The sequence below is a fragment of the Elephantulus edwardii genome, unplaced genomic scaffold (genome assembly GCF_000299155.1).
Source record: "Elephantulus edwardii isolate Elephantulus edwardi_28Jun2011 unplaced genomic scaffold, EleEdw1.0 scaffold00103, whole genome shotgun sequence".
NCBI lineage: Eukaryota > Metazoa > Chordata > Mammalia > Macroscelidea > Macroscelididae > Elephantulus > Elephantulus edwardii.
This window is the reverse complement of record NW_006399853.1, coordinates 420,820-442,701: the sequence shown is the minus strand read 5'-3', so window position 1 is coordinate 442,701 and position 21,882 is coordinate 420,820. Positions and strand designations below refer to the sequence as shown.

The window sequence follows — 21,882 nt, the reverse complement described above, 5'->3', positions numbered from 1 at the left end:
CAAATCAAGTTACAGAGGTAAGGTGGTTCCATTGCCATCCTTACTCTAACTTAATTCTTTTTTTTTTAAATTTAAATTTGTTATTAATTTCAGTTGACAACTTGAACACCAATGACCAAAATACCAGACCAGCTGTAGGATGGCATAAAGAACATCACACACGAAGAAAGCCAAAAGTCATTAAAAAAAAAAGACCAAAACAGATATAAGAAGAGTCTCTGAATTTGCTCTTGAACGTTGTTGTTGTTAGGTTCTGTCAAATCAGAACTGACTCATAGCTGGCTCTTGTAGCAGGTTTTCAGGGGGAGGAAATGACACAGGAGAAGTTTGTCCATCTTTCTCCTGCAGAGCAGTTGGTAGATTTGAACCATGTGACTTTGGGGTGGCAGTGCTGCTCCTTGCCACTAGCCCACCAGAGCCTGCTGACTGTAGGGTGGCTGAAAGAAGACAAAGAAATTGGGGAGTAAAAAATCCGAACAGAGAATTTTAAAGGGTAACTTGAGGAGACAAATTAAAGTATTCTAATAAAATGTTTAAAGATTTTAGGAAATCAAGAAGAGAACACACTTGGCATTTCTTCAAGGGAAAGAATTGAAGAAAAAGTGAAGCTTTGATTTGCAATATGACAAATTCTAAGAACAAAAAAATTATAATCAAGGAAGCATGAAAAGAAGATGGAAGTTATGCGGAGAGTTACTGTATCAAAAAGAATTTATATTCCTGACCAACTAACTAGAAGGGACCCATACTACTTTTTGGAAAAGTAAAAGAAAAATTATTTCATTGTTTTACAATCCCTCCCCCCAGGTCCACTCCACTATGCAGCCTTTGCTCTGGGCTCCTGTCATGGCAAAAAATACCTAATAATTTTCCCTCTTAAACCGTTTTCTCCCTCATCTGTTTCAATGCAGTATACATTATTGAACCCATCCTTCTCAGTCTCCCTCCAATCCCAATGTCAGCCCTGCTTTACAACAGTGGCACCATGCAGTATTTGTCCTTTTGTGACTGAGATACTTCACTCAGCATAATGTCCTCCAGGGTCACCCATTTTGAATAATATTGCATGAGTTCCTTGTTTTTCAATGCAGCATAGTATTCCATCGTGTGAATATACCACAGCTTCTCTATCCATTTGTTTGTTGATGGGCACTTGGGTTGTTTCCAACTCCTTGCTATTGTGAACAAAGCCACAGTAAACATGGGTGTGCATATATCTGCTTGGATGTCAGTTCTGGTCTCTTTGGGGTATATTCCCAGTAGTGGAATTGCTGGGTCAAATGGTATTTCTATTTGCAACTTTTTGAGAGGGGAGAAAAGTGCAATAATGAATGAATGGAAATCCAAAGTCTCTGTAAATTTTCATTGAAATTAATAATAAATTTAAAAAATAGAACCCCCCCAAAAAAGGAAAAAAATATCAGTGTGCTGGGCAAATAATCTGAGAAGCTGGAAGATATGAAGAAATAAGTGTTGGAGGAAGATCATTAAGATCATTGACGTGCGATAACCAGATGACCAACTTCGGCTTGATGAAAGTAAAACTTAAAGTACTCATTGATCAAGATCAACAACTACTGTCTTCAAAATGTATTTATGCTTCAACATAAAGAAAACGAAGTCTTCATAACTGAATCAATAAGCAATACATAATAAATGGAGAAATGACTAAGGTTACCAAGAATAATTTTTCTTGGATCCACAAACAATGTCCATAGAAAGAGTACTCAAGAAGCCAAATGAAGTACTGTGTCGGACAAATCCCATTCAGAAGGGCTCTTCAAAATGTTAAAAAGCGAAGCTATCACTTTGAGGACTAAGGTGCACCTGCCTGCGCATGGTATTTTCAATTGATTCAGACACACGTAAAAGCTGGACAAAGAATAAGGAAGACTGAAGGAGAATTGGGACCTCTGGATTAAGTTGTTATTGAAGAAAACAGAATATTTTTTGTTATCATGAACTGCCAGAAGGAATACAGTTGTCTTGCAAGACGTCCAGCCAGAATGTTCCTCAGCAACAGGGATGGTGTGTGCTTTGGGGATGTTATCACGTGAGTCCAGTTCCTGAAGAAGGACATCATGTTTGGTAAAGTAGACGGGTCATTGAAAAAGAGCCCATTATGTATACTGCATTGAAACAGATGAGGGACAGAACTGTTTAAAAGGGATATGTGATTAGGTATTTTTGTCATGACAGGAGTCCAGAACAAAGGCTGCATAGTGGAGTGGACCTCGGGGGAGGGACTGTATAACAATGAAAGAGTTTTACTTTTCAAAGAGAAGAGCCAAGTGGGGGGAAGGATGGGCAGGGAAAAAAGTGCAGCAATGATTGAATGAAAACCCAAAGTCTCTGTAAACGATCATTAATTTTTTTTTTTAAAAGAGGAAGCCCTGCAATGGGGTGGGCTGATACAGTTAGAACCATAGGCTCAAACAGGACAAGGATTGTGAGGATGACACAGGCCCCCCAGGATTTGTTTCTGTTTGTTGTACAGGGGTCAGGTAGAGTCAGAGCTAACTCCATGATGCCTAACAACAACTTCAGTATGTCTTTGGGGAAGGGTACAATTCAGCTGGTGCCAGTGGCCAGGACCCTGTGCCTGGCTGTCCCTTCCCTGTCACCTCTGCAGGTCTGAGCAGTTAGGGAACCTCTCCTGGCTGGGAGAGAACATCCCCCTTCCTCCCCCACCCCCAGGGCGGGCCCGCTGAGTCTCTCTCTCTCTCTCACCATATTCATCTCCTCCTCCACAGCGCCTGTGACATCTCACGTAGACGATCTTGGCTCTCAGCGATCGGAAGTGAGGGGTGTTAGGGTGTGAGCCATGGGGGATTCAGTTGGGGGTGGGAGTACATCGAATCAAATCTTTCTCTGTCCAGCATCCCTCTCCCCAACCCTCACCATCTAAAATAAACAAAGCCCCCTTTGGGGAAAAACCCCACGATTAGGTAAGAAGGAGAAGGCGTGGAGAAGCATGTCTTCCCTCAGTTCATTCATGATTCTCTGCTGCTTAAAAAAGCTGGCACCACGTGAGTGTCTCAGAGGCTTAAATACACTGGGTGTGGGAAGGTCCTTGCACGCGGGATGTGAGACGCACACGGTTACTGGGCCTGTGTTCCACTGAGGCGCTCAGGCCCAGCTCAGCTATGCAGGCGGCACCGGCACCGGAACTTTGGGCTCACTCCGCCCCCCTTGTGGCTGTGCCTCGCCCAGCCCCCTGCAGCCAGGGTGGCTCTCTGGGGATGTGTTCTGTCGCTACTGGGTGCTGACTGTTCCAGACAGCTCAGGGGAGGCTGTGGGGGCGGCCGGTGCACCCGGCGCTGGCAGAGGGTGGGCCTGGAGCCTGCCTTTTCTGGAAGCCCACGCGGGCAGCTTCCCACCAGCCTGTGGGGTAGATTTCTGTTTGGAGATCCAGCGTCCTTATGCCTCTACTTTGGGGGTCTGCAGAGGACGAAAGGGCAAGGCGGGGCTTGCATCTGCCACCAGCCAAGGACACAAACAACTTGCCTTTGGAGCCTCAGACCAGCCATTTGTCTTTCCATCCACCCATTGCAGTGCATGGAGTAGGTACAGACACGTAGTGACCCCATGTTGTTGTTAAGGCCCTATGTTGTTAGGTGCCATCCAGTCATCTATGACTCAGGACTCTATAAACAATAGCTCTGAACCCTGACCTATCCTGAACCAACCTCCCCACCTCAGACACACCTGCCTCTCGTCTGCACCCATTGTCCCTGCACAGGACCCCAGCTCAGCGCTGTGACTGGGAAAGATGCCATGTGATTAGCTTATACCCTGGGGGCTGTAGCCTTCATGGTTTATTGTTTGGGTCAATGCACAGATTAGTTTGGCTGTTCTGAGCCTTGAAGGGTCTAAATGAAAGCTTAAACGGACTACTCTTGAGTAGGGCCAACTCATCGCTGAAGGTTTCTGAGGCCGTAAATTGCACCAGAGGAGATTGTCCATCTTTCCCCCCTCCGGGCCACTGGTGGCCTTGAACCACCAGCCAGCCATTATCTTTGGTTTGGCAGCACAGCTCCCTACCAGCTAGGCTATCAGGACTCCTGGCTGCTGGGTGAGCTTCCTCAAATCACTGTCTGGAACAGTCAGCACCCAGTAGCGACAGAACACATCCCCAGAGAGCCATCCTGGCTGCAGGGGGCTGGGCGAGGCGCAGCCACAAGGGGGGCGGAGTGAGCCCCAAGTCCTGGTGCCGCCTGCGCAGCTGAGCTGGGCCTGAGAGCCTCAGTGGAACACAGGCCCAGTAACCGTGTGCAAGGACCTTCCCACACCCAGGCTGTGTACTGCAGAAGTATGTAAGGAAACACTTTTCAGGTCATAGACACTGTGGATTTTGTGCTTATGACATTTATCCAACAGAGGGCAGTAAAGTGTACGGAGAAGGAAACTCCTGTTCACTCTGTAACGTACTTCTCATTCTAGATTGCTAATTGCTGTACACATTCCTAATCATACATTCCTTTCAGACAGCCCTTCTCCTCATGTGTTCCAGTACAGTGTTCATTACCTATCGGCACTTTTCCTGTTCTCCAAGCCCCTGCCCCTGGCAGTCAATCCTATCTTATAAAAGCAGGGATATGCAGGTTTTGTTCTTTTGTGACTGATATACTTCATTCAGCAAAACGTATTCCAGACTCTGTTTTACAAGTTCATTGTTTTTCAATGCTGCGTAATATTCCATGTGTGAATGTACTACAGTTATTCTACCATTCGTTTGTTGATGGGCACTTGAGTAGCCAACTTCTTGAGCATTTGAACCACCCTGCTGACAGGGCAGAAGGACATCAGTCCTAGAGAGAATTTCACAGCAAATCACACACCAAGTGAGTAAATCTCAAGCCGTGCAGAGCTGAATTTTCACCGTACCTCACCACACTCTGTTTTTCCTCAGCTTACTCAAAAAGGAGAAGCAACCTTTTGCTTTTGACCTTCCTCTCGCCTCCCATTTCTGCCACATGTTCACGCTCAGCCAGGCTATTAGCTGAAGGCACAAGGCCTGAGACTGTAGAATTGGTGCTGCCAGATGTCCCAACCTTTAAGGAAGGAGTGGTTTAGGGATGCTAGAGGTCTAGGCGTCCAAATCTAATTTTTAGAGATGTTAGATATTGGGTGTAGATATCTGAAAAAATAATCCTGTTATATAAAAATGGAGGGGGAGGGAATCACTTCAGGAAGGGAGAGAAAGAAAAGTTTTCTTTTAGTTCTTGGAGTTGTTGGCATCTCCACCCCAAAATATGCAAGTTTCCCTTCCCTGACCACACACATCACCCCCTGCCCATTGTCCTCTACACTAAGGCAGAGAGACCTGGGAAAGGCTGCCAAGCTGAATTTGAACTTCCCACTGGAACCCACAACCAAGGCTAAGACATTTGGGAGTTACAAAGAATGCTTGAGTGGAGCAAAGAAGCAGAAAGTATGTGCCGCTCTGTCATAGAGATAACCCCATAAGCATATATTTTCTGGCAATTATCAGTGCCTCTAGTCTTTGCATTGGTTATGGCCTTGACAATTTACATATAAATTTGATTTTCATCTGCAGAATCCAATTTCCCCAAGGAATTTCTACGCCGTGGCTGCAGTGTAGAGAGTGAATTGTAGAGAGCAGAGCAGATGCAGAGGGCTCAGTTCAAGGTTATTTAAATAGTTCATTGCAAGTGTGCTGGTGGGTTGGTTCAAGTTGGAGTCTTGGGTAGAGACTGATTCATACGTCCCAAGTGTCTTAGATATCTAGGGCTGCTATAACAGAGATACCACAAGTGGACAGTATTACCAAACAGAAATTTATTCTCTTATAGTTTAGGAGGCTAGAAGTCCAAGTTTAGTGTACCAGCTTAAGGGAAAGAAAGCCTACTACTCTCTGTGTGTTGGCTGTTGGAGCAAAGTCCTGTATCCTTCAGCATCTGTAGACCCGGCATTCCTTGGAGATCTCCATGTGTCCTGGCCTTCTCAGGTATCAAGAAGCTTCTTCGAGCAGGAGCCTGGGTTCAAAAAGATGCACTTTACTCCTGACAATTATGCTGTGGCTGCTCTGAGGTCCCAGATGGCTCCTTGCTCTTTTTCCTCCCCCTTTTCTCTAGTGAATTAAAAAAGTATCACAGGTCGCATCCTAGGGAAACTCCCATTATTACCTCCAGCTGAGATGGGGCTAAGGAGTGCTGCATTCTACTCTTAATCCTTCTACAACTCTTTACTTTCTCAGATCATAGGAGATCATTGTATAAATTTTACACTAAGGCATTACATACATGTGTTGTTTTTTTTGGGGGGGACACAATTAAATCTTTGGTACCAAAGTGACTTGTTAGTAGATGAAAACAGTATATCCCCTCTGCCTGTGATTTATGCCATGCGTGCCATTTAACATTTGGAGCCACTGTCAGGTGAGTGGGCTCTTGCTCTGTTAATGACAATGGTGGTGATAATTCACGCATTACTGGATGGAGGGGTGGACAGTGGGGTAGCTGCTTTTTGGGGAGGGGTGTCCATTGTTCTCACTTCAGGATCCTTAATGAGCTGAGGCTTTCACTGTCCTTGTTCCCCAGGCAACAAATATGAAGTTAAGGTGTACACTGGTGATGTCATTGGTGCAGGGACAGATGCTGACGTCTTCATCAATATCTTTGGAGAGTACGGAGATACAGGTAATGGGTTTGGAATCCTTTTTCCATAAGCCACACTCCATACTGGTTCTTAGGAGAGCCACTTCCTGCAGTCTAGCAGGGAGAATAAGGTCTGATAATGAGTTCAAACTCATAAAAGTATTTTTTTTGCAAATATTGCATAGGGTCACTTTTGGAAAACGGGACTGACATCAGGGTTGAGGGAAGACAGAGAAGGAGGGGAGGAATGATGTATACTGCATTGAAACAGATGAGGGAACTGTTTAAAAGGGATATATGATTGGGTATTATTGTCATGACAGGAGTCCAGAATGAAGGCTGCACAATGGAGTGGACTTGAGGGGCAGGGATTGCATAACAATGAAAGAGTTTTTCTTTTACTTTTCAAGGAGAAGAGTGAATTGGGAGGGCGGGGTGGGCAGGGAGAAGAGTGCAATAATCAATGACTGTAAACTTTCATTAAAATTAAGGAAAAAACCCAAACACCACCCCCCCCCATATTAAAAAAAAAGTCTTTTTGTGGAGGGCCCTGAAATGGGCAATGGGGAAGAAAAGAAGACCTGAGGAAGAAAGGAGCTTGGGGATCCCTCTGGGCTCCTCTGTTAACATCTTTCCTTTTCTGTGATACAGTTTACCATGGGCCACCATGGGCATCAACACTTGGTGTTGTAAATGTGTTATCTGCTTCCAGAACAAGTCATGCTTGGATTTGATGATCAATTCACAGTAACCTATGAGTTTGAAGTGACCCAAACTGTCCTACACCCTAGGCTATGAACACACGCAGGCTCTACGTTCCTAGGGGATTTTTTTTCTCACCTGTTCTCCTCAGCTCCATGCTCATCTTGATTTATACTTCAAGAAGTAGCTAAGCATGACCAGAAACAGTTGAAGGCTTGGGGCAGGTCAGAATGGACCTGGGAATAGAACTAGACTTGGGAATAGAACTATACTTGATCTCATTAGGTAAAGCAGTAACTGAGGCAGAGACACAGCTGTGGGTTTTGAGAGGAAGTTTAAACCAAGTGAATTGAGCAAGGTAGTTTTCTCTGATTTATACCAAGGTATCAGATTAACATAGCATGCAGAAAAGTTTCAGATACCTGTGAATTGGGTACATAATATGTTGAAGAAGTCAAAGTGCACATTTTTGATCCATCTTATGAGAAAGAAAGAAAGAAAACCTGAAATGCCATAAATAAAGAGGGAAATCAAAACCCAAGTGCTAACTCAGAAGTGACACCATTGTTCTTTTAAAAAGGGACTTTCATGCTTAGTAATCTAGAGTGTGGGTTTTCCTACCCATTTGGGGTACAAAGTAAAGCCTTGGCTCTGGGTGAGACAAGAGATTAAAAATTTGGATCTGGCATAAAGTCAGAAACCCTAAGAGCGACATATTCAGTCAAAAGGCAGATCAGTAAAAATGTATTCTTCACCATAGTAAACTAATATATGTAAGGCCTCCAGGTAAAAAAAAAAATGACAAATCAATACTTTGGTTCTATACATATGTAGGTTTGAAGTGTAATTTTACATTACTAGCGTGATTTGACAATGAATAAAGATGACAGAAGAGTTGATGCCTTTGAATTGTGGTGTTGGAGAAGAGTACTAAATATCCCATAAACTGCCAAAGGAACAAACGAATATGACTCAGGGAAAGTGCAACCAGGATGCTCTTTGGAGGTAAGGATAGGGAAGCTTCATCTCCCATGCTTTGGGCATGCTGCTAAGAGGGACCAGTCCTTGGAAAAGGACATCATGCTTGGAAAGGTGAGAAGTCATCATAAGAGAGGAAGACCCTCAATAAGACGGATTTGACACAGTGACTGTAACAAAGGGCTCAAGTATATGAGTGGTGATGAGGATGAGGATGGCACGGGATAGATCACAGTCCAGATACATTGTTCATTGGGTTCTTATGAACCGTAGTTGACTCGATGGCACATCACAACAACAGTGTGACTTGAAGGAAGCTCTGGTGGCCTAGCGGTAAAAATTTGCACTGCCAAGCCAAAGGCAGGGGGTTTGAATCCGTCAGTTGCTCCATGGGAGAAGGGCAGTCACCTTGTGTGCAACCTACAGCCTCTGAAAACTTTCTGGATGGTCAGCTATGAGTTGGTTACAACTTGAGGGCAATGACTTAATTTGAATGTGCTTAGTGATGAATCTCCACATGGAAATTAGATGTCTTACAGGATTTAAAAACAAAGACATCACTTTGAGGACCAAGATGTGTCTGGTTCAAGCTATGGCATTTTCAAGAACCTCATATGCATGTGAAAACTGGACAGTAAACAAGGAAGCTGAAGAGGAATTGATGCCTTTGAATTACTGTATTGTTGAAGAATCTTAGTTATACCATCAACTACCAGAAGAAAAAGTTCTGGTGGCCTAGTGGTAAGGAGTTGTGCTGCAATCTCAAAGGCATGGAGTTCAAATCCACCAGCTACTCCTTGGGGGAAAGATGAATGATCTCCTCCCGTGTGACTCACTTGCCTCTGAAAACCCACTGAAGGGTAAGCTATGGGTTAGTTCTGACTCAATGGTACACAACAACAATAACAGCCAGAAGAAAGAAAAAAAAAATCTGTCTTGGAAAACATACAGTCAGAATGTAGCCAGAATGGCAAAACTTTTTACAAACTTTGGACATGTTATCAAGAGGGACCAATATTTGTTGAAGTACATCATGCTTAGTAAAGTATAGGCCTAATGAGAAAGAGGAAGACACTCAATGAGATTGATAGAGTGGTTGCAAGTCAACAGTAGCAAAGGTTGTAAGGCTGTCACGGGACAGGGTTAGATTTTGTTCTCTTGTTTGCAGGGCTACTGGACAGCATGTAACAACAAACCTTCTAACATTAAACATTTTATGGACTTTGATCCCAGCAAATCAGGCCCTAATAAGCATTCCTAGGAGGGTGGAAATATTCATTAACTTTATACTTTGACAAGTCAATTATACTTATTAAAGTTATGAAACGGACCACTCAAGTTAGAAACATAAGGCTTTTAAATCAGTAGAGGAATACAAGGGAAATCCCCCAAACCAGTAAAAGACAAGAAGTGTAGAAAGAAAAGTACAGGAAATGCTTGATTGATAGCAAAAAGAGAAATAATAGACATCAGCAATCACAATAAATAAAATAAAGTCATCAATGAAAAGATTGATGCAATTATATTAAATAGAAAGTAATAAAAACCAGATTAAATTTATGATAAAAATGATCAATAATAAATAGGATGGCATAGAGTATACTAGGTCAATACCGACAAGAAAGAAACTCAGATATTACTTTAGCACTATAATGCCATATTGCTATTTGTCAAATTAAACTTTAAGGCAAAACACTTTGTTATAAGTAAAAGTCTATTAAACAATAGCAAAAGGAAATGTTAAAAAAAAAGAAATGTTAACCTGACATATAAAACAACTCTGAACCTTATACAATTAACAATGAAATAAAAAGCCAGACCTACTACTGTCAAGTTGATCCTTACTCATGACAATCCTCTATTAGAATTCTGCGACTGTAAACATCTACAGAAGGAGACTTCTCATCTTTCTCGAATCTGGTGGATTCGAACTATTGACCTTCTCACTAGCAACCTAATGTGTTAATGCACTATGTCATCATATAATTAGCAATATAGTCTCAAAATCAGCGAAGCAAAAATTAATAGAATTCTTAGGAGAAACTTGACAAATATGTAATTATAGTGGGTAATTTTAATGTAATATTCTTAATAATTGATAGGTCAAATGAATGCAGATTTAGAATAAGAGGGGAAAATTTTTCTACACACTTAATTAGCTTGTAATAATCTAGGCAGTACGTAGATTCCTACATCCAGCTGGCAGAGAAAATACATTCTTCTCAAGCATATAATGGAAAGTTAATACACAATGACTCCATACTAGACCCCAAAGCAGTCTTAACAAGCTCCAAGGAATCTATAGCCGACAGACAATGCTATTTAGAAATTAGAAATCATCCCCCCTTCCTCTCTATCGGCCTTCCTCTCTATCATCTTTTCTCTCTATCCTTCCTCTCTATCCACTTTCTTCTCTATTCTCCTTTCTTTCTATTCTCTCTCTATCCTTTCTCTCAATCCACCTTCTCTATCCTTCCTTCCTTCCTTCTTGTCTTTCTTTCCTCCTTTCTTTCTATCTTCTTTCCTCCCTCCCCCTCCCCTCCTCTCCCCTGCCTTTCCTTTCCTTTTAAAATGGCTCATGATTTTTGTTCATGACCAGAGCTTCAATATTACGACCAGATCTTCGGATGGAGCGGTGATGGATGGAAGATAAACATTTATCTGCAGGACTGAGCAACAACAGAGACTACTGGTACAAGAACTATTCGAGAGAAAAGAACATTGTTGGCCATAATTCGACTTTCTGTCATGGCTGTAAGAGAACATGGTGATGGGGTTCCATTGAGAGGCATCGGAAAGAGATGTGAGAGCTGTAAGTGAAACAGAAGTGCCTGGTGTGACTTAAGGTAGCTATTGTGCTTTGGGCAACTGAGTTTCAAAAGCCTCTTGAAAAGGAATGACTTTGTTCATATCAAGTTATCACAATGAAGCCTATCATTAGAGGACGAAGAAAAAGTGATGCTACAACGGCAAAGGCCCTGGAGTGACAAGAGAGAACAGTGGACGGGAAAATAAACCACCCACTAACTTTGGACCTTTCCATGACGACATCTCATTGGCTCAGACTCCAGCCCCAGGCATGCCCAGACAAGGAAGCCTTAAATACAACCTCCCCTCGCTGACACACTCCCTTTTCCATCATGTCCTTACCTTTCTTAATAAATCTAACCTTCCTTTTTACCTTAAAAAAAAAACAAACTAGAAATCACATTTTAAAGTAAGTAATGATTGAAAGAGAAATTGTGATGTGATAACATATTACCACCATGGTATTTTCAATCACCTGAAATGTATGCAAAACCTGAACAATGAAAAAGGAAATTTTTTAAAAAAGTATTGATGCCTTTGAATCATGGTGCTGGTGAAGAATATTGAACATACCATGAAATGCCAGAAAAACAAACACATCTTTCTTGGAAAAAAAAAATATAAAGGCACAATGCTCTTTATAAATGAGGGTCACAGGGACTAGGCACTGGAGAAGAACATCATGCTTGATAAGTACAGGGTTGATGAAAAACAGAGAAAGGGAAGCCCCTCCATGAGAAGGATTCACACAGTGGCTGCAGCAGTGGGCTCAAATGTGCCTCCTGTCGAGAGGGTGGTCGAGCACCATTCTATTACACGCGGGGCTGCCATGGATTGGTACTGACTCGAGGGCCCCTGCTTTACTGGTTAGTTGGCACTGAGTCATTTCTCACTCCTGGCGACCCCATTTGTGCAGAATAGAACTACTCCGTGGGGTATGAGACATGAAGTAGGTGCCTTTTACACACTGTCATGAAGGTAGTTATTAGTAAGATGACTGTAAGGGGCGGGGGAACCAATATAATGAAAAAAAATAATATGAAAGACTGCAGAAAACAGTGGACATGCATGAAACAGGATGATATGAGTGATGAAAATTTAATAATAAAAAGGTTATAACCTTTTAGAAGTAGATCACCGGATCTGTCTTCCATGATGTCTCTGTTGTTGTTGTATACTATCGAGTTGGAACTGACCCATAGCTGACGCTCCAGCAGGTTTTCAGAGGTAGTAATCACACAGGAGGAGACTGCCCATCTTTCTCCCGCAGAGCCAACTGGTAGATTCAAGCTACGTGCCTTTGGGATTGCAGTGTAGATTCTTACCACGAGGCCACCAATCATCTACCTTTTAACCACTGGTTGAATGCTTAACAATCTGTACCTCTATAATAATTATTGCTGTGTGCCATCAAACTGGAAACGACTCATGGCTGACCCTCCAGAGGGTTTTCAGAGCCAGTAAATCACTTGGGAGGAGATTGCCCATAATTCTCCCATAAAGCCTTTGGTGGAGTTGAACCTCGTGCCTTTGGTATTGCGTTGCAGCACAGCTTCTTACCACTAGTCCACAGTTATCAGAGGAAAATACGCAGAGACAAGAGCAGCATGTATACAAGATCTTGGTTGCCACCACATTCTGGTACATCCCAGAAGGACCTTAGAGGCCAAGACCACAGAGTCGGGAAAGGAGCCTTGTCTGTTGGACTTGAAGCTTTTCAGTTGTCTGATAGAAGGAGCATCCGTCCCTTTCTTGGTGTTGTCAGTAGCTGGACCCCGCAGGACTTGGCATTGCATCTTTCTCTCCCACTTCCCTCCTTTGTAATTTCGCTGTGTGCCTGTGCATATAGGGGAGCGTAGGCTGGAGAGTGAAAAGGACAACTTTGAAAAGGGAGCTGAGGATAAGTTCATGCTGGATGCTCCAGATCTGGGGCAGCTGATGAAGATCAATATTGGCCACAACAACAAGGGGGGTTCTGCTGGCTGGTTCCTGTCCAAGGTGGGTTCAGGGGTCTGTCTGTGGTCCTTGTAGTCTGGGAGGGGGGATTCTGCCTCTTTAGAGGGTTATGTCTGAGTGCCCTTCTCTCTCTCTTTATACCTATCTGCCTCTACTCTTCTCCCTAAGCCTCTGGCCAATCAGGCTGCCCTCCCATAGCCACAAGGCTTTGCCCATGTTGTTTCAGGGGTGCTTGATTTGTGGAGACAAAACACCAGAGTCCAGATTCCAAATACTCAAAGCATAGGTGTGTCTCCATGTGGTTATCTATTCAAAAGGGGAGAGGAGAGAGAGGAGGGAGAGGAGGCAGGCAGGTTTGAGGACTTAGCCAGCATAGGGCACAGCTAACGTGGCTTAAAGCCCTTCCTTCATTCTGGAAGCGAGTAGTCTGAGAACAAGGGTATAATGGGAACAATTACAAAGGGCTCTTTCTAATGTGTGTGTAGCCCTGGTGCTGTTAACGTAGTTGTATACTTTGGGCAATTCACTGACTTTCCTAAGCTCAGGGTCCTTCCTGTTACGTGGCACCCTCTTGAGAAAATTTCCTAAAGGAGGCAGGTTCCCACGTAAGAATATATCCTTCTGTCACCTTCACATGTAGGGAGACATGGCACAGTGTGAAACCTATGAGTGAGAGTACTTTACCTTTAATACTTTGTAAATATTGCTCCTCTGCCTTCTGAAGCTCAATAGTGAGGCCAACTTGACTCAAGCTTCTTTCCTGGTAGCCTATTTATTTGTTTCTGCCAAGATATTTGCAGAATTATTTTATTTATAATTTAAAAATCATGCTAGACAGCATCTAGGATTGATAATTAGCATTCTTCATTCTTCCTTTCTCCCTTTATTTCTCTTTTTGCTGTATTTTCAGTTTTCTTAGAAAACAGGGAGTCTTTTCTATCTGATGCATACCATTTTTGTCTGCCACTGAGTAGAATTGTCCCACAGAGTTTCCTCGGTTATAATCTTTATGGAAACAGATTGCCACATTTTCTGCTGTGGAGCCGTTTGTGGATTCGTATTTATTCAGTACTTTTAAAAAGTAGTTGTTTGGCTGTTCAGTTTCTCAACTCTGGTTGAGAACCTGTAACTGGTGCCATACTGGTACTCACTCACTCACTGCCGTTGAGTTGGACACGACTCATAACTGGCCCTCCATTGAGTTTCTGAGGCTGTGAATTGCATGGAAAGGAATCACCAGAGAGACAAGGCCTTTGAGTTAGCAGTGGAACTCCGTATGGCCTATTTCACCAGATCACTAGGCCCTTCTTTAGTTTGGATCTATCTTTAAGCTTTAGGGTGGATATTTCTTGTCCTTGAAATAATGTCTGGCATGTTACCCTGTGAACTTCATCAGTCAGGGGTGCTGAGTTACTAGTAGACTTGACAGCTTATCTGATAAGTAAGCACTTTCCTTCATCCCTGGAATTTCCAGCTCCTTGAAAGTTAGAGGAAGAGGCTGTGAGACAGACTGAAGCCTCTGAAGCCTGGTTCAGACCCTGGTCAAGAACCCACCAACCTCCACTCTCCTGGGAGCTGAAAGACAGATAAATGGAAGAGGGTTCCTCCTGCCTTCTTGTGCTGATGAAATGGGAGAGGGTGGATAACCCTCCTTCCTCCCATTCCCACAGGCAGGGTCACGGTGTCCCCAGACTCTGTCAGCTAAGAGTGTAGAAAATCAAGTTAGTAGGCCCCCAGGGAAGCTGATTCAAACCAATCAAATTCTCAAGGGACTGATACTGATAGATTGACCAGAGTCTAAATATTGATTTATCTGGGGAGAGAAGCCTTGTGGGATAGCTGACTTCAGTCACTGGCTCAGGCTACTGGATCTTTGCTGGGGGTGATTGTATTAGCAGTCCAGGGTTCAGCCCACATGCAGTTCTGTGAGCACTCTATTGTTGTTATTGTTTTTGATTGCCATTGAGTTGAGCATGACTCATAGTGACTCTATGAACAAAAGACCTTTTCATCAAGTCATTTCACCAAGATCATAGAGTTTCCAGAAGCATGTGGTTTAGGAAGTGGATGCCACTCCTGCTTCCAAACCTGTTTTACCACTGGGAGCTCCAACAAACACTGTCACATTGGGAAGCCATTCTGGTATTTGATACCCCAATGACACAAGGTTCAGCATCACAGCAAACCCAGGTTACTTAGGATGATAGGTCAATATGCCTTGTGTCCACAATGCAGACACTTTTGTCTTAAAAGAGGAATCTTTTGCTGACATCAAAATTCCCTTCTATCTTTTTCTCTCTCTGTCTTCCCACCTCCAACCCCAATATCCAAAGCACTTTGTTGCAGATCTGGGAGAGCAGAGAGAATCATTTAAAAAATTGCCTCCCTGTCTGAGGTTGGTTTTTGGTTTTTATACTTGGGCTAGATGCCAATCTTCCTAACATTACTGTCAATAGTCCAAAGCTTCTGGATTTTTCACATTCAAAGAGAACAGTTTACAGTTATGAGTAAACAAACTTGGACAGGTGCTAATCTACTTAACATATGACTGAGAGTAACAGTTTTAAAGACAATGCTGATTCAGAAAAGATGCGTTTCTCATATGATTGAGAAAAGTACAACTTTAAGATTCACACGTACGGTTTCTAGTTAACACATCCTGGGGTACAGTTTGCAAATGACTTTTGGGCAATCTTGGAAACATCGTGGAAGACTTTTTAAAATTTTCAGTATACCCTTGATACTCTACCAGGCCAATGCTTATCTTGGGAGGGGGGTTCAATTTGGTCTTCCTATCACTCTTCTGTAAGCACTACACTCATCTCAGTCTAACCAATTTAGTGCCCTGTGAACCATTCAGAAGGCTTCAGAGATAACCAGGCCTCATAGTCTCACTACAGGTTCTAGACACGCTCCGACTTGATCACTAGATCCCAGATTATCTCTGTCTAGTGGAAGACTCTCGATGAGATGGATTGACTCAGTGACTGGGGTGATGGGGGTGGGAGTGTCGGAGATGGTGAGGTTGGCACAGGATAGAGCAGAGTTTAGGGCTGTTGTACATAGGGTTGCTATCAGTCGCAGGCGACTCGACAACAGCAGTTTGAGTTTATAGCTCCTGCGCATGGGCTGTGCTTCTTAGCAGAGAGGGTTGAGTCCCACCGTCGGCAGGCAAGGAAGCTGATGACCCAGCTTTCAGCTCGCATATTCCAGCTTTGCAGAGAAACATCCTGCCAAGTTCCTTGCTTTTCTTTTTATTCACTTTCTTCTTGCTGTGCAAACAGAGATAGCGTTTGCCAAGTCAACTTCTTTTCACATGTGCAATTCCGCGGCATCAGTCCTATCAATCATGTTGTAGAACCATCAGCGGTATCTGTTGCTAAGTTTTCCTTCCTCATCATCGGGAAGGAAATGCTTTCTAAAAAATACTTTCCCCACTGCTGCTCCCTCTTGCCCTGACAGCCTCTCTCAGACTCTAATCTTGGTAAATTTGCCTTGTCTAGGTATTTCGTATTAGTGAGATCATACGATATATGCCCTTTTGTGGTTGATTTTTTTCTCTCAGCATATTGTTGCTGTCAATTGTGAACGATCTGCAGTAATGCAGGGGGCAGGAGTGGCTCAGACATTAGCACAGGAGGCAGTTATCAGTCATCCCTATTGACTTTGAGTGCTTTGCAGGAATTCCTTGTTAACACATGGGGCCTTGCGATAGGCATGGCTGTCTACTCTGAACGGTTGGGGGCTGGAGGATGACACTCACCAACAATCTTTTCTCCCTTCCCCTTCTCAGATTATCATTGAAGATATTGGAAACAAAAGAAAATATGATTTCCCTCTTAATCGCTGGCTGGCCTTGGATGAAGATGATGGCAAAATCCAAAGGGACATCTTAGTAGGAGGTGCGGAGACCACAGGTAGGACTGAAAAGTTGAGTGTGAGTGTTCTCATCTATGGAACTGGGGTCCCAAGGGCAGGCAGAATGTCTGCACATTACATTCCCTGCTCCTGAGAATAGCTTGTTCCTCTGGACTAGAGTTTGAACTCTCTTGATGTCAGAGGAGATGGGGCCATGTCCCTGAGCAGATGCTAACTTTCTAAGACAAAAGATATTCTCTATAGGACGAGGTGAGCCCTGAGGCATATGTGAATTCCTAATAAGTATGGACTTTTATGAGGACATTGATTTATATTAACTCTGCTTCATACCGAGCAGCTTGCACCCGTAGTCTATCTCCCTTCACCACACCCTTCACTCTTTCTATAACCACAGTCCACCTGCCTTCTCCCTGTGCCTCTTTCATACCTTTTCTCTCCACACTCCTGTTTGTATACTCTACTCTTTCTCTCGTTATCCTGGAAACAAGCTTTCTCCACAGCTGATAATTCTATTTATCTTCACTTTTTCAAATTTCCTGCTTTGAGCCACCTCCTCTGAGCCTTCCCTTCTCTTCCCAGTTACTGTTGTATCATCTCCAATTAATGGGGCTCCCATGTGGGTCAGAGTACAGCTATGCCCCATTGGGGATCCTCTATCAATCATTTCCTTTGTGTTGTTGTTGAGGATATACACAGTAGAGTGTACACTCATTAATTTTCTACATGTACTATTTGGTAGCATGGAATTCTTCCAGCTATAAATTCATTCTCATGCTCCTTTCCCAAGATGTTACTCCCTCATTAACATAACTCTCTGTCCCCTGAGTTTGTTATTTAATCCTTCAAGTTGTCGTCATCAGTTTGATCCCATATATTGTTATATGCTGTCAAGTTGCCTGCAAGTCATAGCAACCCTATGCACTGTAGTTCCGAACCTTGCCCTGTCCTGAGCCGGTCTCACTGTCTCTGACACACCTACCCTCATTACCCCAGTTCCTGGATCAATTCATCTCATCCAGGGTCTTCCTCTCCTGTGCTGTCCCTTCACCCTTCCAAGCATAGTGTCCTTCTGCAAGGACTGATCTTTCTTGACCATGTGCCCAAAGTATATAAGACAGAGCTTCAAAATCCTTGCCTCCAAGAAGCAACTTGATTTCACCCTCTCCCATCTTTTTCCCAAAATAGGAAATACAAAATAATAATGATAATAATAATATACATAATAACAAATTATTGTTTGGTTTTAAGGTGATTCAGGGGATATTTTTGGTTTAAAGTCTAAAGATAATCTTAGAGTAATAGTTTTACAAGTATACTCAGTTTTCATCGCTCTAAAAAGTCCAAGTCCCACAACTAGGACAGACCTATTTGTTCTCTTGGCATTTCATGGTGTGTTCAACTCAAAGGCATCAGTTCTTTTGCTGTCATCCTTAGACATTGTTCATTGTTCAGCTCTCTGAATTGCAAGTAATTGTGAAGATTGTGCCACCTTGGTCTCTTAGACTGACATCATTGCTCTTTAGCACTCTGGAGAGGCCCCTGATAGCAGATTTCACCAATGCAATTCATCTTTTGATTTCTTGAGTGCTGGTGCCAAGAGTATTGACTGTGGAAACAAGGAAGATAAAATTGTGAATAATCTCCTTCTCTTCACCATCATGGCAACCCAAACAAAGGCATGTGATTTGAATCTGCCAGCTGCTCTTTGGGAAAAGAATGACCACTATCCTTCCATGGGATTTACTGCCTCTGAAAACCTACTGGAGGGTCAGCTATGAGTTGGTCTGATTTCACGGAACACAAGAAGAAGGAGAAAGAGAATAAGAAGGAGTTGTTTTAGGGAGCTCTGGTGGCTTAATGGTATGGGTGGTATAAAGAATTGCACTTCCAACCCCAAAGCAAGTAGTTCAAATCAACCATGGGAGAAAGATCTCCTCTCATGTGATTTACTGCATCTGAAAACCTGATGAAAGGTCAGCTATGAGTTAATTCTGACTTGACGGTACATACAATAATAACAGCAAATTGTTTTGATGTTAAGGTGATTCAGGGGATATTTTTGGTTTAAAGTCTAAAGATTATCTTGGAGTAATAGTTTCATGGGTATATTCAGTTTTCATTGCTCTAAAAAGTCCAGGGTTTACTCCTTAGGGTTCCAAATACCATGCCTTCCTTTCTCTCAGAGGGATGGACTCAAACCTCCAAACTTTTGGTTAACAGCTTCATTTGAACCGCTCAGGAGCATTCTTTTTTCCTCTCAACAGGATTATTTTCCCCATCTTTTGCTTTTAAACATGAGGTCTGATTTTTATTGCTACCATTTATGGGATTAGTTGCTACCTGTGCCAGCCTCAGGATGTGGCCTGATCATTGTAAAATATAGTATATTTGCAACTAAAACGTAAAATTATTCACTTAAAAAGATATATTGGAATAGATTTGCTATGATCCCTTTAGCCAGGTTACCATGTTACTTGCCCCCAAGGGGAGGAAGAAGAAGAGACATGACAGTCAGCAGCTGGGAATTTCTTAGAAACCAGACCACAGGAGGATAGAAGACACCATCTATGTGTCTCAGGAAGATGAAGCTAGAGGTCCATGTTATTGAGCAGTGGCTATTCCTTTTTATCATCATGTTCTCTCAAAGTAAGCGCTTAATAAATGCTGGTTGGATGAAAGAAGGCGGAAATGTGTGCCTCCATGTATTTGTTGCCTGTACAATCTTCCAAAGAAGTCGAGGATTTTATTTGTCTGGAATCAGGAACTAAAAGTTGGAGGACTTGACAAGTCTTTGAGTGAGAATGACTTTGGACTATGAGATGAGACAGAGAAGTGAAATTTGGACCTTTGCAGAATTGTCTTTTCTGTGTTTTGTCTTTACCAGCTTAGAGTTCAAGCTTTCCCTCCTGGCTCTCCCCCAGAATTCCATGTCCTCGTATCCCCTCATGTTCCCTCGGACTGATCAAAAACTCCAGCCCACGCTCTTCCTTCCCTTCCTCTATCTTCTTACCACCCCACATCAGAGCATGAAGGAGAGCCTCAGTGGCCTCTATTAAAATGATGTTTTTTTTATTAGCAGCAAAAGAACAGTCTAAATGAGTGGGATAGCCTTGAATATAAATTTCCATTAAGGGAGTTGACTATTATAATTAGATTAGACGTAACAGAATTCTTCCGGCAGCTATTAATAATATACATGTAGTAATTAACATTAATAATAAGTACTATTATTAGACAACTCAAGTTCCTCCTCTTTGTTAATTTCCTGTAATCAGGGTTGACAGCTTCCTGTAATAATACATGCAGTTTACTCCCCAAATCACACACATTCATATACCAACTCTTAAAAGAGAGAGAGTGAGCTTGAGAGGTACTCTAGAGGTCTTCTTGGGGAGACATGAGGAAGATGAGGAAGTGTGGAAGAGGGAAGTCCTTGGAGGACACTGTACTAAGGGAAGGGAGGAAGGGGGCAGGGAGAGAGGGATGTTTTGATGTGCTCACCTGAAGCACTCTCCTGTCTCTATTGTTCCCCCACCAGCTATCACATATATTGTCACTGTGTTCACCGGAGACTTACGGGGCGCTGGCACCAAATCTAAAATCTACTTGGTCATGTATGGGGCCAGAGGGAACAAGAACAGTGGGAAGATCTTCCTGGAGGGTGGTGTGTTTGACCGTGGCCGCACAGACATCTTCCACATCAATTTGGCTGTGCTTCTCAGCCCTCTGAGTCGGGTCTCCATTGGGCACGGTAACGTAGGTGTCAACCGAGGCTGGTACTGTGAAAAGGTAAGGGACATCCCCAAACAGAGGTCCCCTACTCAACCTTTTTCTTCTCCCACTGTAAATATAAGCTCTAGCTTGAATGAATCTTCATCCCTACTGTGTACCAGTTACAGAACACCAGTTAAGTTCCCTTTCTTTGGGCACTTTATTGATAACATATCCATCTATATTGTCTTACTGGTAGTCAGAAATCGGGGCTCTTTTCTGACCACGCCAAATGTAAAGAGATTATCAGGAACACGGTCGATGCTATAGATATCTTGAGTTCTGCTGTGGAGCTTCTCCTCAGCTTATAACTCTCCGTCAGCAAGCATCTGTGAAGTATCTTGATTTTATACATATATAACTCTAGTGAGATATGTTGTTTGTTGGCTTTTTAAAAAATTGTTGTTGCTGCTGTTGATTGTTCTCGAGGTTAGCACAAATCATAGCAACCCTATGAACAAAAGGCCTAAAGCCTTTCTATTTACTATGGCCATTTATCAAAGTTCATCGAGTTTCCAGAGGCATGTTGTTTAGGAAGTGGGTGCTATTCCTCCTTAGTGAGATATAGAGGATAAAAGAAAGAAACTTCTAATTTGTCTACTACCCACTTAAGAAATAGAATATTTCCAGTCTCTTTGAAACTCCTGTTTCCCTATTATATATCCTTCTCTTCCTCAAAAAGCATAACACTATTATGAATTTTGTCTATGTAAATATTGTTTTGGAAGCAGGAGTGGCATTCACTTCCTAAACAAAATGCCTCTGGAAACTCTATGAACTTTGATAAATGTCGATGGTTAGAGAGGGCCTTCAGGTCTTTTGTTCATAGGGTTGCTGTGAGTTGTGCTCGATTCAATGGCAATCAACAACAACCACAACAACAATTGTTTACAGTGTTTAGGGCTAGATTCAGATCTACTATTCATAGAGTCACTATGAGTGATAGTTTGGAGATGGATGGGCAATCGCCTCCCGTGCAATTAACTACTTCTGAAAACCAACTGGAGGATCAACTATGGGTCGGTTCCAGTTCAATGGTACTCAACACACACACACACACGAGTCATAGTAAAAACTCAGTAACTGCTGCCTCTGCGTCCTCAGGCACAGGGTGGTCAGTGGCCTGGCTGCCTCTTAGCTGATCGTTTTGTTCCTTTTGGCCCCCGCC

At 42.9% G+C, this 21,882-nt stretch overlaps 1 protein-coding gene across 2 annotated transcripts in view; it reads left to right on the top strand.

Annotated features, from left to right (window-relative positions):
* The window catches only part of LOXHD1 (lipoxygenase homology domains 1), a 165,671-nt gene that overhangs the window by 36,722 nt on the left and 107,067 nt on the right, over window positions 1–21,882 (top strand). For both annotated transcript variants that reach the window (XM_006891689.1, XM_006891688.1), the window contains exons 5-8: window positions 6,564–6,662; window positions 12,958–13,106; window positions 16,858–16,981; window positions 20,482–20,732. In XM_006891689.1, the coding sequence (XP_006891751.1) occupies window positions 6,564–6,662; window positions 12,958–13,106; window positions 16,858–16,981; window positions 20,482–20,732 (623 nt within the window). The remainder of the gene's footprint in view (window positions 1–6,563; window positions 6,663–12,957; window positions 13,107–16,857; window positions 16,982–20,481; window positions 20,733–21,882) is intronic.